This window comes from Pseudoliparis swirei, chromosome 11, assembly GCF_029220125.1.
Source record: "Pseudoliparis swirei isolate HS2019 ecotype Mariana Trench chromosome 11, NWPU_hadal_v1, whole genome shotgun sequence".
NCBI lineage: Eukaryota > Metazoa > Chordata > Actinopteri > Perciformes > Liparidae > Pseudoliparis > Pseudoliparis swirei.
This window is the reverse complement of record NC_079398.1, coordinates 15,039,818-15,056,510: the sequence shown is the minus strand read 5'-3', so window position 1 is coordinate 15,056,510 and position 16,693 is coordinate 15,039,818. Positions and strand designations below refer to the sequence as shown.

Sequence of the window (16,693 nt, the reverse complement as noted above, 5' to 3'; positions counted from 1 at the left end):
AAGTTGGTTCATGAATGACTTTAACCATATTATATATAATGACAATGTATATTTTTAAAAGTCACTTAATTTTCTCTCGCCCGTCGTCACCTTTTTCACCCCTCATGAGTTTGCAGGTATGATATTTATATATATATATGTATGTATATAAATATATAATCTTTCATTCACTTCACAGAGTTTATTACTGAAGCCTGCAGAGTCCAGGATTTATTACCCACAATACATCTGGGTTCATAAACCGCTCTCTGTGGGAGGAGAAGATGAGAAGTGAGACTGATGGAAGGATGACAGACGGGGGGGGGGGGGGAAGCCCAGCATGCAGTGCGGCAGGTGGTGCTCAGAAGCTCCGCCTCCGACTGATGTCACCATGGCAACGAACATGTCGCAGCACCATGGCAACTGTTGTCAGGGGAGCAGAGGAGGCATGAAGTGGTTCTTTAGGTGTTGATGCAGTACTTGTGGTCCTTGTAAAGATGAAGTTGTCCTGGTAAAGATGAAGTGGTCCTTGTAAAGATGAAGTTGTCCTGGTAAAGATGAAGTGGTCCTTGGAAAGATGAAGTGGTCCTGGTAAAGATGAAGTGGTCCTTGTATAGATGAAGTGGTAGTTGTGTAGATAAAGTGGTCCTTGTAAAGATGAAGTGGTCCTTGCATAGAATAATTGATAATTGTATAGATGAAGTGGTCCTTATAAAGATGAAGTAGCACTTGTAAAGATTAAGTGGTCCTTGTAAAGAGGAAGGGGTCCTTGTACAGATAAAGTGGTCCTTGTAAAGATGAAGTGATAATTCTAAAGAGGAAGTGCTAATTGTATAGAGGAAGTGGTCCTTGTACAGATGAAGTGGTCCTTGTAAAGAGAAAGTGGTCCTTGTACAGATGAAGTGGTCCTTGTACAGATGAAGTGGTCCTTGTACAGATGAAGTGATAATTGTAAAGAGGGAGTGGTCCTTGTACAGATGACACACACATTAAAGTTGCATCAGTGTCAACAAACCTCCATTTTTGCTTCTCTTGACTCCGCCTTCTTCATCTCACACCTTTCCGCCCCATATCTTGACCTCACAGTTGCCACGGAAACATCCATTAACCCGACAAAACTCTGCTGTATTTGTGTCTCTGTTCAGCATCAGCCAGTCTATCAACGCTAACCCCGCCAATATAACGCTCTGCCATCTTTTAACACCCCGCCCCTCTGCGCTAACACCACCCCTCCATGCTAACACCTTAATCCCGCCCTCTCTCCGCCGCCGAGGCGCGCTGAAATATGTTTCAAATGCCGGCGTAATCCTCGGAGGAGAAGTAAAAGAGACAGAGCACTCCACGCTGGAGGATTCCTCTCCTCCCCCCCCGCCGCTGAAAGATCCCTCTTTCCCTCCCCTCATCTCTCAGGGATTATTTTCCCGCCGCAGCAGGGACTTCTGGGAAATATTAGAAAAGTGGGGGAGGCATCTCCCAGACAGCCTCTCCCTCTCTCTCATATCACGGCTGCAGCTGTTCTTTATTGAGTTGAGATTGAGTCATTTCAGATTATTAAAGCTCACCTGGATGAGTCTGACTCTACACACAGAAAGGCTGTCGGTTTGATTCCCTCTGGCAGCTCTAAGGACCATCAACAGCGGGAGTCATTAGACACTAAAGTGTATGGTTCCTACTGTTGGGGAATCATTTATTTTTATATTAATCAAATAGAGTAATAAAGTGTCCACGCAACCACAAAATGATGAGTTATAAACTATAGTGAAGACTACATGGAGCTACTGACCTGGAAGTAAGGCATGGCGAGATAAGGAATACAAAGGATCAGGATGACTTCTTCAAATGAGTTGATGTCTATGTTTATGGGATGTTACAATGCCACATTTCTGCTTTAAGGGGCAAGGCGTGTTCTCGTTTGTACCACTTTGCATTTCATCCAATATACCAACTCAAGAACGGCTCTGTACTGATGACAGGCCCTCAGGCTTCAGGGCTAAGGGCAGACCGGACAGTGACCCACATCACCTCTCACAACAAGTCCACTACTGGGCCCCCTGCACTTCACCTACAGAGCCAACAGGTTCGTAGAGGATGCTATCAGCATGGCCCTTCACTTCATCCTCCAGCATCTGGACTCCTCAGAAACCTACGTCAGGATCCTGTTTGTGGACTTCAGCTCTGCCTTTAACACCATCATCGCGTCGATGTTGTATCACAAACTGTCTCAGCTGCACGTGCCCGACTCCACCTGGCAGTGGATAACTGACTTCCTGTCTGACAGGAAGCAGCCCATCAGCACCGGTTCCCCCCAAGGCTGCATTCTCTCCATCTGTTCTCCTCCCTTTACACCAACAGCTGCAACTCCAGTCACCATCCGTCAAGCTCCTGAAGTGTGTGGATAACACCACCCTCATAGGAATCATCTCTGGTGAGGGTGGATTACACCACCCTCATTGGACTCATATCTAATGGGGATGAGTCTAATGAGGGTGGATGACACCACTTTCTGAGAGATTTAGTAGAACACTGAGGCCTCCTGAGTCTCTCTAAAGACCTCCTGAGAGGTCCAGTAGAACACTGAGGCTTCCTGAGTCTCTCTAAAGACCTTCTGAATCCATCAAAAACATTGTGTAGTGGATGGCCTTCAACATAAATGATTCTTTTAAGCTTGGCCCTTGTCTTTGAGTACTATGAAAAGCGCTATATAACTAAATGCATTATTATATATATTTTTTAAATTTTATTATTTCGTCACAATCTTTTTAATGTTTGAAACTAACATTCTGATTGGATACTACACATTACACCTTAAACCCTGTTTCTGCACAGTGTCATAAAGACTAATCTACACAAATATTATTGTTGTTATACTACTTAGATTCCAGTGGTGGCTGCCAGGAAGCACATTCTGGTTTAAGAAGAGAAGTCTATGCTTCATGTGTTAAAGCTGCATCCTCTCTGCTGACCACCAGGGGGCGACTCCTCTGGTTGTATAGAAGTCTATGCTTAATGTGTTAAAGCTGCATCATCTCTGCTGACCACCAGGGGGCGACTCCTCTGGTTGTATAGAAGTATATGCTTCATGTGTTAAAGCTGCATCCTCTCTGCTGACCACCAGGGGGGGACTCCTCTGATTGTATAGAAGTCTATGCTTCATGTGTTAAAGCTGCATTCTCTCTCCTGACCACCAGGGGGGGACTCCTCTGGTTGTATAGAAGTCTATGATTCATGTGTTAAAGCGGCATCTTCTCTGCTGACCACCAGGGGGCGACTCCTCTTGTTGTATAGAGGTCTATGCTTCATGTGTTAAAGCTGCATCTTTTCTGCTGACCACCAGGGGGCGACTCCTCTGGTTGTATAGAGGTCTATGCTTCATGTGTTAAAGCTGCATTCTCTCTCCTGACCACCAGGGGGCACCTCCTCTGGTTGTATAGAAGTCTGCACAGGTGATTGACAGGTCGACACCTTGTCTTTGAAGTTGTAACATTTAGTTTATTAGCTGATGACGACGACCAAAAACTAAAAAGTGAAAGTATAATGTTAAAACTTTGAACTCGTATTCTGTTTCTCTGCAGTTTAAACGTTTGGAACAAGAAGTGATGCAGGAGAGAGAGCGCTGTGCAGGCGAGGTAACACACACACACACACACACACACACACACACACACACACACACACACACACACACACACACACACACACACACACACACACACACACAGGGTCATTCTACAGATACATGATTTGAAAGTTGAATTAAATTATTTCCTCATTGACGTTGAATGTAATCACAAGAAGAAGAACCGAGTCTAAGTAGAATCTGTTGTTCTTCTGGTTTTTCTGGCTCTGTTTTCTGCTGAAATATATTAACTTTTGTTATTAATGTAGCACTCTGTCTTTTTTCTGTGGGAAGTCTGTTAATTAGGCTGGAGGGCTCCGGGGGCTTAGAGCCTGAAGAGCTTTTTAATTTACAACAGAAACACCAGCAGCTGCCGAGACAGACCGCCAAAACCACCACGCTGAAACCAGACCAGAACCACACCATCTAAACCAGACCAGAACCACACCATCTAAACCAGACCATAACCAAACCACCTAAACCAGACCAGAACCAAACCACCTAAATCAGAACAGAACCAAACCACCTAAACCAGACCAGAACCACCCCTAAACAGACCAGAACCAAACCACCTAAACCAGACCAGAACCAAACCACCTAAATCAGACCAGAACCAAACCACCTAAACCAGACCAGAACCACACCCCTAAACAGACCAGAACCAAACCACCTAAACCAGACCAGAACCAAACCACACCCCTAAACCAGACCAGAACCAAACCACCTAAATCAGACCAGAACCAAACCACCTAAACCAGACCAGAACCAAACCACACCCCTAAACCAGACCAGAACCAAACCACCTAAACCAGACCAGAACCAAACCACCTAAACCAGACCAGAACTAAACCGCACCCCTTAACCAGACCAGAACCAAACTAAACCAGACCAGAACCAAACCACCTAAACTAGACCAGAACCAAACCACCTAAACCAGACCAGAACCAAACCATCTAAACCAGACCAGAACTAAACCGCACCCCTTAACCAGCCCAGAACCAAACTACACCACTAAACCAGACCAGAACCAAACCACACCCCTAAACCTGACCAGTACCAAACCACCTAAACCAGACAAGAACCAAACCACCTAAACCAAACCAGAACCAAACCACCTAAACCAGACCAGAACCAAACCACACCCCTAAACCAGACCAGAACCAAATCACCTAAACCAGACCAGAACTAAACCAAACCAGAATCAAACCACACCCCTAAACCAGACCAGAACCAAACCACACCCCTAAACCAGACCAGTACCAAACTACCTAAACCAGACAAGAACCAAACCATCTAAACCAAACCAGAACCAAACCACCTAAACCAGACCAGAACCAAACCACACCCCTAAACCAGACCAGAACCAAACCACCTAAACCAGACCAGAACCAAACCACACCCCTAAACCAGACCAGAACCAAACCACCTAAACCAGACCAGAACCAAACCACCTAAACCAGACCAGAACCAAACCACCTAAACCAGATAAGAACCAAACCACCTAAACCAGACCAGAACCAAACCACCTAAACCAGATAAGAACCAAACCACCTAAACCAGACCAGAACCAAACCACCTAAACCAAACCAGAACCAAACCACCTAAACCAGACCAGAACCAAACCACACCCCTAAACCAGACCAGAACCAAATCACCTAAACCAGACCAGAACTAAACCAAACCAGAATCAAACCACACCCCTAAACCAGACCAGAACCAAACCACACCCCTAAACCAGACCAGTACCAAACTACCTAAACCAGACAAGAACCAAACCATCTAAACCAAACCAGAACCAAACCACCTAAACCAGACCAGAACCAAACCACACCCCTAAACCAGACCAGAACCAAACCACCTAAACCAGACCAGAACCAAACCACACCCCTAAACCAGACCAGAACCAAACCACCTAAACCAGACCAGAACCAAACCACCTAAACTAGACCAGAACCAAACCACCTAAACCAGACCAGAACCAAACCACCTAAACCAGACCAGAACCAAACCACCTAAACCAGATAAGAACCAAACCACCTAAACCAGACCAGAACCAAACCACCTAAACCAGATAAGAACCAAACCACCTAAACCAGACCAGAACCAAACCACCTAAACCAGACCAGAACCAAACCTCTAACCACAACCTTAAACCTAATCTTTAAACCAAAAGCTAAACCAGAACCGTAAGATGCTGTCGTCAACTGGAGAGTCTTCAGAGACAAATTAAATATTCAGAACCAAAAAGGTTTCATCACCCCCCACCCCACCCCTCCCAGGTTGGTTTCATCACTCCCCATCCACCCCTCCCAGGTTGGTTTCATCACCCCCCATCCACCCCTCCCAGGTTGGTTTCATCACCCCCCACCCCTCGTTGACCTTAACTCCTTATGTTAAAGGTCACTGATCATTTGGAAATTATTCTGATTAATAAGTGGGCTCTTTTGAAGCGTCTCCTCCGGCCCGGCTGGAGAAGACACATATTGACTCTCAGGGCTTGGTTTCTCTTTTGATGTCCCACTTTAAACTCGGAGAGGGCTTTAATTAGCATAGATGAGGAAGAGGAGGTGGAGCAGTAGGAGGAGGAGGAGGAGGAGGTCAGGATCAGGTATAATTCCTGCGGGACCACTACCCTGTTTGACCAGAGATGCACTGAGACACACCAGCCTTCAGGTTCAATCCCTAGAGCAGCTCTGTCAGCAGCAGGAGGAGGAGGAGGTGAGGAGGAGGCGAGGAAGCAGTGAGAAAGAGGTGAGGAGGCAGGAAGTGAGAGGAGGTGAGGAGGAGGCGAGGAAGCAGTGAGAAAGAGGTGAGGAGGCAGGAATTTATTTATATATTTTATTTCTTTAGAATATATATATATATATATAGTTTACACAGTAAATATGCTCTAACATGCATTCTATGGTGCAGTTTGTTTTAATATAATTAAACTCGACTGAGCTCATTTTTCCCACAATGCACATGGAGCCTCTGATCTGCTTGTAATTAAGAGTGTTGACACTGATGTTAGCTAATAAGTCAATTAGTTAATTAATCCCTTATTTTAAGAGACTCTGGATCAAGATTTAAAAAACACACATTTAATATGACTTAATGACCACCATCATCATCTTCACCATCATCATCTTCACCATCCCCATCATCATCACGATGATGCAGAGGCGACTGCGTCATCCCATTTAGGAGGAGTTCTTTTAGTCAGTCTGCATTTTCAGTAAAAGCAGGACAGCTCTGGAATACCCTGCCTCTGAATATGCGCACTAGCAGAACTTTTTACTCTTTTAAAAACGGCCTGAAGAACTGGCTTTCTACCAGTCAGATGTGTGAGCATGAACTGTGACTTCCTCCTCAGTGATTGTGTTAATAATTATTGTTTTTATGTCTGTTTTTTTAATTTTATTTTTAATTTGTAATTTTTCAATGATTTTGGTAGGAGGCCAGTGTCTTATCGTAACCTGTATATTTATTGCTTTTTTATTATGTTAATGTATTAACCTCATTCTCCTTTAGTGAAGGCTGTAACATCTGGCCACAGGGACCAAAGCTGAAATTTAGCCTTAGCTAACGTTAACACATTTACCCATGGGTTGATTAATGTGTACGGTCCCTTTACAAATAAATAAATAAATGAAATGAAAAATGAAATCACCACCATCACCATCATCTTCATCATCTTTTCTGCTGCTGACTATCAGAAGTTTCATGTGATTGACATGTCTTTTTCATCCAATCAGACCGAGTTCCTGAGGCTTCAGAAAGAGAGGAGTGTTTTTTTGGAGGATCAACGGCAGCTGCAGGCGGAGCAACAGGTGCTACGAGCCAATCACAGGTCAGCTTCTACCGTGGTGTGTGTTGAAACTAACTTTCTTTCTCCCACTCATGTGTGGTCTGATGAACACAACATATTTTGAGACCTTCAGTGAGCAACTTCAGTCAGCACCGAGGGTCTGATCCCGGATCCTGTAAACCAGTTTAAAACCAGACAACTAGAGGCTGAATCCTGTAAACCAGTTTAAAAACGGACAGTTAATCCTGAAAACCAGTTTAGAACCAGACAGTCCATCCATCCATTCTCCTCCGCTTAGTCTGCGGTCGGGTCGCGGGGGCAGCAGACCCAGCAGGCTGACCCAGACTTCCTCTCACCTGCAACCTTTTCCAGCTCATTGTTGGGGATCCCGAGGCGTTCACAGGCCAGCTGGGAGATGTAATCCTTCCAGCGTGTCCTGTGTCTTCCCTGGGTCTCCTCCAATTGGACATGCCTGGAAAACCTCTAAAGGGAGGCGTCCGGGAGGCCCGAACCACCTCCTGATGTCCGAGCTCCTTACTCTATCTCTAAGGCTGAGTCCTACAGAGGAAACTCATCTCCTTACTCTATCTCTAAGGCTGAGTCCTATAGAGGAACCTCATCTCCTTACTCTATCTCTAAGGCTGAGTCCTATAGAGGAAACTCATCTCCTTACTCTATCTCTAAGGCTGAGCACGGCCACCCTACAGAGGAAACTCATTTCGGCCGCTTGTATTTGCGACCTTGTTCTTTCGGTCTCTACAAAAAGTTTGTGGCCATAGGTGAGGATTGGAACTTAGACCGACCAGTAAATTGAGAATTTTGCCTTTCGGCTCAGCTCCTTTTCACCCAGACGGACCGGTACAGCGCCTGTTTTTCTGCTGCCGCTGCACCGATCTACCTGTCCACCTCTCTCCATCTTACCCTCACTCGTGAACAAGACCCCGAGATACTTGAACTCCTTCGCTTGGGGTAGGCAATCTGTCCCCACCTGGAGGATCAGTTCACCGGTTTCCGGCAGAGCACCATGGCCTCAGATGTGGAGGTGCTGACTCTCATCCCGCCGCTTCACACTCGGCTCTAAAGGCCCCAGTGAATGCTGGAGGTCACAGTCTGAGGACAACAGGACCACATCATCTGCAAACAGCAGAGAGGAGATCCTGAGACCGCCAAACCTGACCTGCTCTACCCCCAAACCTGACCTCCACCGCCAGGCTGCGCTTAGATATCCTGTCCATGAAAATCCCAAACAGGACCGGTAATGAAGGGCAGCCCTGTCGGAGGCTGACACACACCGGGAACGTGTCTGACTTAATGCAAATAATCCGAACACAGCTCTTACTGCAGGTGTCGAGGGACCGGATGGCCCATTGCAACAAGTCCGGAATCCCAGACTCCCGCAGCACCCCCCATAACAATCCCAAAGGGACCCGGTCGAAAGCCTTATCCAAGTCCACAAAGCACACGTAGCCTGGTTGGGCAAACTCCCAGGACCCCTTGAGTATTCTTGCGAGGGTAAATTCAAGATTCAAGATTCAAGATGTTTTATTTGTCACATACACACACAGGGTGTGCAGTGAAATGAAAGTGGCAATGCTCAGCAGGAATGTGCATACACACTATTTACAAATAAAATACAACACAATATTTACAGTAAGTGTGTGTGTGTGTGTGTGTGCCTAAGAGGGGCAGTTGTGTGGGTCTATGTGGGGTCCTGGTGGTTCACAATCCTGATGGCCTGAGGAAAGAAACTCCGTCTCAGTCTCTCTGTTCTTGCAGCGTGACTACGGAGGCGCCTGCCTGAGCTGAAACAGTCTGTTGTTGGGGTGGTGAGGATCCTTCATGATCCTGCCGGCTCTGGTTCTGCACCTCCTGGTGTACAAGTCCTGCAGGGTGGGGAGTGTAGTTCCAATAGTGCAGAGCCTTCCTGTCCTGAGCGGAGCAGTTGCCAAACCAGGCAGTGATGCTTCCTGTCAGGACGCTCTCTACAGCTCCAGAGTAGAAGGACTGAAGGATCCTCTGGGAAACTTTAAATTTCCTCAGCTGCCTGAGGTGGTAGAGGCGCTGCCTTGCCTTTCTCACCAGAGTGTCTGTGTTTGTTGACCATGTCAGATCCTCGGTGATGTGGACTCACAATCAGCGGTGACATTAATGATGAGGCTGTTGTCCTGGCACCAGAGTGACAGATCAGCAACTTCCTCCAGGTAGGCCTTCGAGATCAGGCCCACCACCACTGTGTCATCCGCAAACTTGATGATGGTGTTGAGCTGAACCTGGCCACACAGTCATGTGTATCCTGTGTTCAGGGTGAGGGATTTGGAGACCCTGACCACCTGTGGCCTGGCGGTCAGGAAGTCCAGGATCCAAGCACACAGGGGTGTTCAGTCCACTATGGTGTTGAAAGCTGAACTATAATCAATGAACAGTCTGGCTGTCCAGATGAGAGAGTGGTGTGCAGTACCTGGGAGACAGCATCATCCGTGGATCTGTTTGTGCGATAAGCAAACTGCAGCGGGTCCATGGAGGAAGGGGTAGTCATTCATACATGCTGGAGAAGCATTCTTGGGCACAGGGACAATAGTGGATCTCTTGAGAGGTTGAATATTGTGGTGAACACTGCGCCCAGATATGCCATCTGGACCTGCAGCTTTCCTGGTGTTCACCCTCAACAGAGCCCTCCTCACACTGTGCTCGGTCACAGAGTGAGTTCAGGTTTCACAGCTTCACGGATGGATCTATCAACCCGATCCTTTGTTTATAATAGCAGTGGTCCTCCATCTTTGCTGACTCTCGCCCCGCTGGACTGGTTGGGCAAACTCCCAGGACCCCTTGAGTATTCTTGCGAGGGTAAAGAGCTGGTCCACAGTTCTACGACCGGGATGGAATCCGTACAGCTGGTCTTGAATCTGAGGTTCGACCAACTGTCAGAGCTCCTCTCAGCACCCTGGCATAAACTTTCCCCAGAGGCTGCGTAGTGAGATATCACGATAGTTCGATCACACTCTCCGTCCCTCTTTTTAAAAATGGGAACCACCACCCCAGTCTGCCGGTCCAAGGGCACTGATCCTGACCCCCACGCGACATTGAAGAGGCGTGTCAGCCAAGACAGCCCAACAATGTCCAGCGCCTTCAGCATCTCAGGGCGGATCTCATCCCCCCGGCGCCTAACCACCAAGGTTTTTTTGAAAACCTTAGCGGCCTCTGCCAGGCATATTGGTGCGACCCCCCCCCCCCCCCCCAAAGTCTACAGGCACTGCCCCCTCTAGAGGGGACATGTTGGCCAGATTTAGGAGTTCCTCAAAGGGTTCTCTCCACCGTCCGGCGATGTCACTCGTCTGGGTCAGCAGCTCCCCCCCCTGCTGAGAACAGCCCTGGGTAGACCCTGCTTTCCCTTCCTGAGCCGTCGGACTGTTAGCCAGAAGCTCCTTGAGGCCAACCGAAAGTCCTTCTTCATGGCCTCCCCGAACTCCTCCCATGCCCGAGTTTGTGCATCCACGACCACCGCAGCCACAACAGGCACCGATGACCTTCTGACCACAGCTCGTATCGGTCGCCTCCACCATAGAGGCTTTGAACATGGTCCACTCAGATTGCATGTTCCCAACCTCCCTCGAGATGTGTGAGGAGTTCATCCAGGTTCCTCCACCAGATGTTCTCGCCTCCACCATAGAGGCTTTGAACATGGTCCACTCAGATTGCATGTTCCCAACCTCCCTCGAGATGTGTGAGGAGTTCATCCAGGTTCCTCCACCAGATGTTCCAAGTTCACCCGAACTACACGTTTGGGCTTGCCAGGTCCATCTGATCCAACTTACCACCAGGTGGTGATCAGTTGACAGCTCTGCTCCTCTCTTCACCCGAGTGTCCAAGACATACGGCCGCAGATCAGATGATACGATTACAAAGTCGATCATTGATCTCCGGCCTAAGGTGCTCTGGTACCAGGTCCACTTATGAGCCACTTTATGTTCGAACATGACAAACCGTGGCTAGCAAAGAAGTCCAGTAACGGAACACCGCTCAGTTTCACCCCCCGCCAGGTTTCTCTGCCATTGCCCACGTGAGAGTTAAAGTCTCCCAGGAGAACTCTGGAGTCGACAGACGGTGCCCTCTCCAGGACCCCCTCCCACCGACTCCAAGAAGGCCGGATACTCTGAACTGCCGTTTTGGTGCATAAGCACAAACCACAGTCAGAGTCTTACTCCCCGCAACCCGTAGGCGCAGGGAGGCGACCCTTTGGTTTTCCCTGGAAAACTCCAACACAGCAGCGCTCAGCCGGGGGCTTTTGAGTATCCCCACTCCCGCCCGGCGCCTCTCACCCTGGGCAACTCCAGAAAAGAACAGAGTCCAACCTTCTCCAGGAGCGTGGTTCTAGAGCCAGAGCCAGTGCTGTGCGTGAAGGTGAGCCCAATATCTAGCTGGTATTGCTCCACCTCCTCCACCATCTCTGGCTCCTTCCCCGCAGGCCCCCTGCATAGCACCCGACCCCGATGCTTGTCCCTGCAGGTGGTGGGTCCACAGGGTGCGTGATGTTGCCCCGACCGGGCCCCATCGGCGAAGGAGGAGACCAGTTTAATACCAGACAACTAGAGGCTGAATCCTGTAAACCAGTTTAAAAGCAGACAACTAGAGGCTGAATCCTGTAAACCAGTTTAAAAACCAGACAACTAGAGGCTGAATCCTGTAAACCAGTTTAAAAACCAGACAACTAGAGGCTGAATCCTGTAAACCAGTTTAAAACCAGACAACTAGAGGCTGAATCCTGTAAACCAGTTCAAAACCAGACAACTAGAGGCTGAATCCTGTAAACTGACCTGCTCCTTGTTTGTATAGCACTAAGAGTTCATACAGTGATGAAGAGTTCATACAGTGATGAAGAGTCCATACAGTGATGAAGAGTTCATACAGTGATCGAGAAGAGTCCATATAGTGATGAAGAGTTCATACAGTGATGAAGAGTTCATACAGTGATCGAGAAGAGTCCATACAGTGATGAAGAGTTCATACAGTGATGAAGAGTTCATACAGTGATGAAGAAGAGTTCATACAGTGATGAAGAGTTCATACAGTGATCGAGAAGAGTCCATACAGTGATGAAGAGTTCATACAGTGATGAAGAAGAGTTCATACAGTGATGAAGAGTTCATACAGTGATGAAGAAGAGTTCTTACAGTGACCTTCTCCCCACTCTTCCCTCGTTGCCCAGTGATGGCGTCTCTCCTCAGGCTCCGCCCTTTCCTGCCCCTCGTGCCTCGCCCCTGCTGGTCCAGGTGCAGCAGCTGTCGAAGGAGAAGCAGAACATGGAGGCGGAGCTTCAACACTGTCAGGAGGCGGAGCGAGAGGCCAGCGAGAGAGTTCGCAAGTAAGACTATGACATCATACTTTAATATGACATCACTTTGACATATTAAACCTGTTTTATACTTTAATAACATCTCTATAGTTTAAAATACTTTAATAACATTTCTATAGTTTTATACTTTAATAACACATCTTTATAGTTTTATACTTTCATAACACCTACCTCTATAGTTTCACATTTTTTCTTCCAATGAAGGGAAATTTGAACATAAATTATAAACTAAAAACGTCCAGTAACCTGAATAACAGCAAGCACACACACACACACACACACACACACACACACACACACACACACACACACACACACACACACACACACACACACACACACAGAGACACACACACACACACACACAGACACACACACACACACACACACACACACACACACACACACACACACACACACACACACAGAGACACACACACACACGCACGGACACACACACATACACACACAGACACAAACACAGACACACACAGACACACATACACACACACACACACACACACACAGAATGGTTGTGACCAGCACATGCTTGTGAGAGCGTCTGCTCGTGTCTGATTGGTTCGTGGCTCAACGGGACGTTAGAACAGGAAGAACTCACCGTTGAAAAAGTAGTTATCGTCTTTCTGGAGACATGAACTACGTTGACCCTCAGAGACATCTGAGGAGACACGTCTGAGGAGACACGTCTGAGGAGACACGTCTGAGGAGACACGTCTGAGGAGACACGTCTGAGGAGACACGTCTGAGGAGACTCATCTGAGGAGACACATCTGAGGAGACACGTCTGAGGAGACACGTCTGAGGAGACTCATCTGAGGAGACACATCTGAGGAGACTCATCTGAGGAGACACGTCTGAGGAGACACATCTGAGGAGACACATCTGAGGAGACACATCTGAGGAGACTCATCTGAGGAGACTCATCTGAGGAGACACGTCGGAGGAGACACATCTGAGGAGACTCATCTGAGGAGACACGTCGGAGGAGACTCATCTGAGGAGACTCATCTGAGGAGACACGTCGGAGGAGACTCATCTGAGGAGACACGTCGGAGGAGACGTGGTCATATTGTGATTGACGTTCCTGACCTCAAGCTGAAGCTGACCTCAGAGTCCGAGTGGTGTTTCCTGTCAACATGTCTCTGTAGCCAATAGCAGCCGTCAGACTCTGGGATGTGTTCAAAGACTGGTTAAGCGTGTTGGACTCAAGAGATTTGGTTGTGCTGATTCATATTCAGCAGACATCGGTGTGAGTGATCAGAAAGAATTAATCCTGTAGATTTGGGCTTGAACAGGATGACGTGGGAGCCTGAATCCGGTGAATTGTCCCTCTGCTGCTCGTCTTCTCATCAGGCTGAAGATGAAGGGATGAGATTCATCATGAAAACAGCTTAAGTCGTCCGTCTGCGTCACTCGCCGTCCTCCTGGGCTCAAACCCGCAGCTTTCTGCTCTAATTTGGCTGCCAGCGGGGGGGCGGCCGGCCCTGAAGAACCTCCCAAGTTTTTGAATAGTGAGAGAGGAATATTTGCTCTCTGGAGGGAGAGGGGGATGAAGAGGGAGAGGGGGATGAAGATCTGTGGTTATTAGAGAGGGAAGTTTAATTTGGTTTGGAGAGACTCCGAGAGAGAAAGTCATCCAGGGTCAACGGATCAACGTCTTCATGGTGCTTCAGCTTCCTGCTTTTCCTTTTCTGCACTTCTTATTCATAGTTGAATGAAGCCACTAGTGGATCCTGAAGAACAGGACCCGGTAAGAACTAAGGGGAATGTGATGCAGCTAGAAACCTCATTGGAAGAGGTCTGTAGAAGCCAGCCGCCGCCACGTCGGTCAAGTTTATTTATGTTGACCTTTGCACAGAGCAAAGTCACGACGAGCTGAGCAGGAAACACAACAAGAACACTACAAGACCAGATGTCAGATAAGAACTTCAGCCACTGATGCAGGAGTCTGACGGGGCAGTGCTCTGTGAGTATGGGGGTGATGTGAGACCCTCTATAAGGGACCTGAGTACGGGGGTGATGTGAGACCCTCTATAAGGGACCTGAGTATGGGGGTGATGTGAGACCCTCTATAAGGGACCTGAGTATGGGGGTGATGTGAGACCCTCTATAAGGGACCTGAGTATGGGGGTGATGTGAGACCCTCTATAAGGGGCCTGAGTATGGGGGGTGATGTGAGACCCTCTATAAGGGACCTGAGTATGGGGGTGATGTGAGACCCTCTATAAGGGACCTGAGTATGGGGGTGATGTGAGACCCTCTATAAGGGGCCTGAGTATGGGGGGTGATGTGAGACCCTCTATAAGGGACCTGAGTATGGGGGTGATATGAGACCCTCTATAAGGGACCTGAGAATGGGGGTGATGTGAGACCCTCTATAAGGGACCTGGGTAGTTAATCCGGACTGTGGTGTTCTGCAGACCACGCCGGTTCTGACTCCCCGTTGCCGCTCCGGCCGACCGCTGCTTCCAAGACCCGTTGGCACTTTGCTCTCCCTCCTCCGTCCCCCGTCACGCAGGCAGAGGGACACCAGGTCCTGAGGGGTTTGTGGTTCGATTCCCACTGTGGAGTCATATTTGTCTCGACACGTCCTCTTGTCCCTGATTTGTCTTCAACAGCTGCATCACCATGCGTAACTCTTCTTTTCTCCTCTTCCTCAGGTTGGAGCGTCTGGTTGAGGTCCTGAGGAAGAAGGTGGGGACCGGAAGCCTCCGAGTGGTTGTCTGATCCCCTCTCTAAGACCACGTGATCTCCTCTCAGAAGACACGTGATCTCTTGGATTACCAACAACTGAATTGAGTTCAGTTTAGTTTCCTCAGATCCGTCTTTAGTAAGAAGACGTGGGCGACGTCGTCGTTATGGTTTCATGTCCCTCAATACGACGTCTTGTTTTATTTTGTGTTTCTGAAATGATGATTTAATGTTTAGATTTGTGAATAAAAACTTTATTTTAATAGTGTTTGAATCCCAACAAATGATTTCTGCCCCCGTCACTGGAAATTTGGTCAAAAATGTTTACCGAGAGACATGACTCCAGTTGGCCCCATGGTGGCGTTGTGTTTCATGCCTTATGGTGATTATGGGAAGGCCACGCCCCCTACAGGTTGACATGGAGCCTGTTGATGTGAAAGACTTATGTCCATGTCCTATCTGTCTTGTTGTCCTTAGATATACGACGACAGACATCCAGAGGACCAGCTGGACAGAGCAGGGACACGTCGGAGGACACGCTCATGAACATGTGACATGGTTAGGGTTAGAGTTAAGGTTAATCCTGGGGTTAGGGTTCGAGTTAGAGTTAACCCTAACCCTGCAACAGGTTAGAGCAACAGGTTAGAATTAGGGTTAGGGTTAGAGTTAACGATGGGGTTAGGGTTAGAGTTAAGGTTAACTCTAACCTGCACATCTGACATCCTTTGATATATTATTACAAACTGTTTTAATGATGTTTGAGTAGATTTGTTGGACTGGTAACGTTGAGACGTTTTAATGAGCAGCTTTGACTCTTAAGGAGGAGAAGAAGAAGATGAAGGAGACTTCTCGAGCTGATGTTGGTTCACCAGTTTCTTTAAAACTTTAATTTCCAAAGATCGCTGTGACAAATGTGAGAAGCTCCGACTTCCTGTTCACTAAAAACTTCTAATTAAAATGAAACTTTAACAACTTCCAATAAGTCGCTGGCTGAAAGGAAGAAGAGGAAGAAGAAGATGATGAAGAAGATGATAAAGAAGAGCTTCATTGGTTCTATGTTTTCATCTCTGAGGTACTGATGAACTCACTCACCCTCAGTCACCCTCACCCTCTCACCCTCACCCTGACAACTTCTGGAGATCATAAACACAAGTTACAGTGAATCTATGAAAGGATGAATTTGATGTTTGTGGGTCACTTGAGGTCAAAAGAATATCAATATTATCATTTATTAATATTCACACAT

At 47.7% G+C, this 16,693-nt stretch overlaps 1 protein-coding gene across 8 annotated transcripts in view; it reads left to right on the top strand.

The window, feature by feature from the left end:
* The window catches only part of mipol1 (mirror-image polydactyly 1), a 43,735-nt gene extending 28,020 nt beyond the window's left edge, over positions 1–15,715 (top strand). For 6 of the 8 annotated variants that reach the window (XM_056425935.1, XM_056425934.1, XM_056425930.1 and 3 more), the window contains 4 exons: positions 3,552–3,605; positions 7,333–7,427; positions 12,589–12,744; positions 15,417–15,715. In XM_056425935.1, the coding sequence (XP_056281910.1) occupies positions 3,552–3,605; positions 7,333–7,427; positions 12,589–12,744; positions 15,417–15,483 (372 nt within the window). In that variant the 3' untranslated portion in view covers positions 15,484–15,715. The remainder of the gene's footprint in view (positions 1–3,551; positions 3,606–7,332; positions 7,428–12,588; positions 12,745–15,416) is intronic. The other 2 variants (XM_056425931.1, XM_056425933.1) reach the window with 2 other exon arrangements.
* Positions 15,716–16,693: the final 978 nt, after the last annotated feature.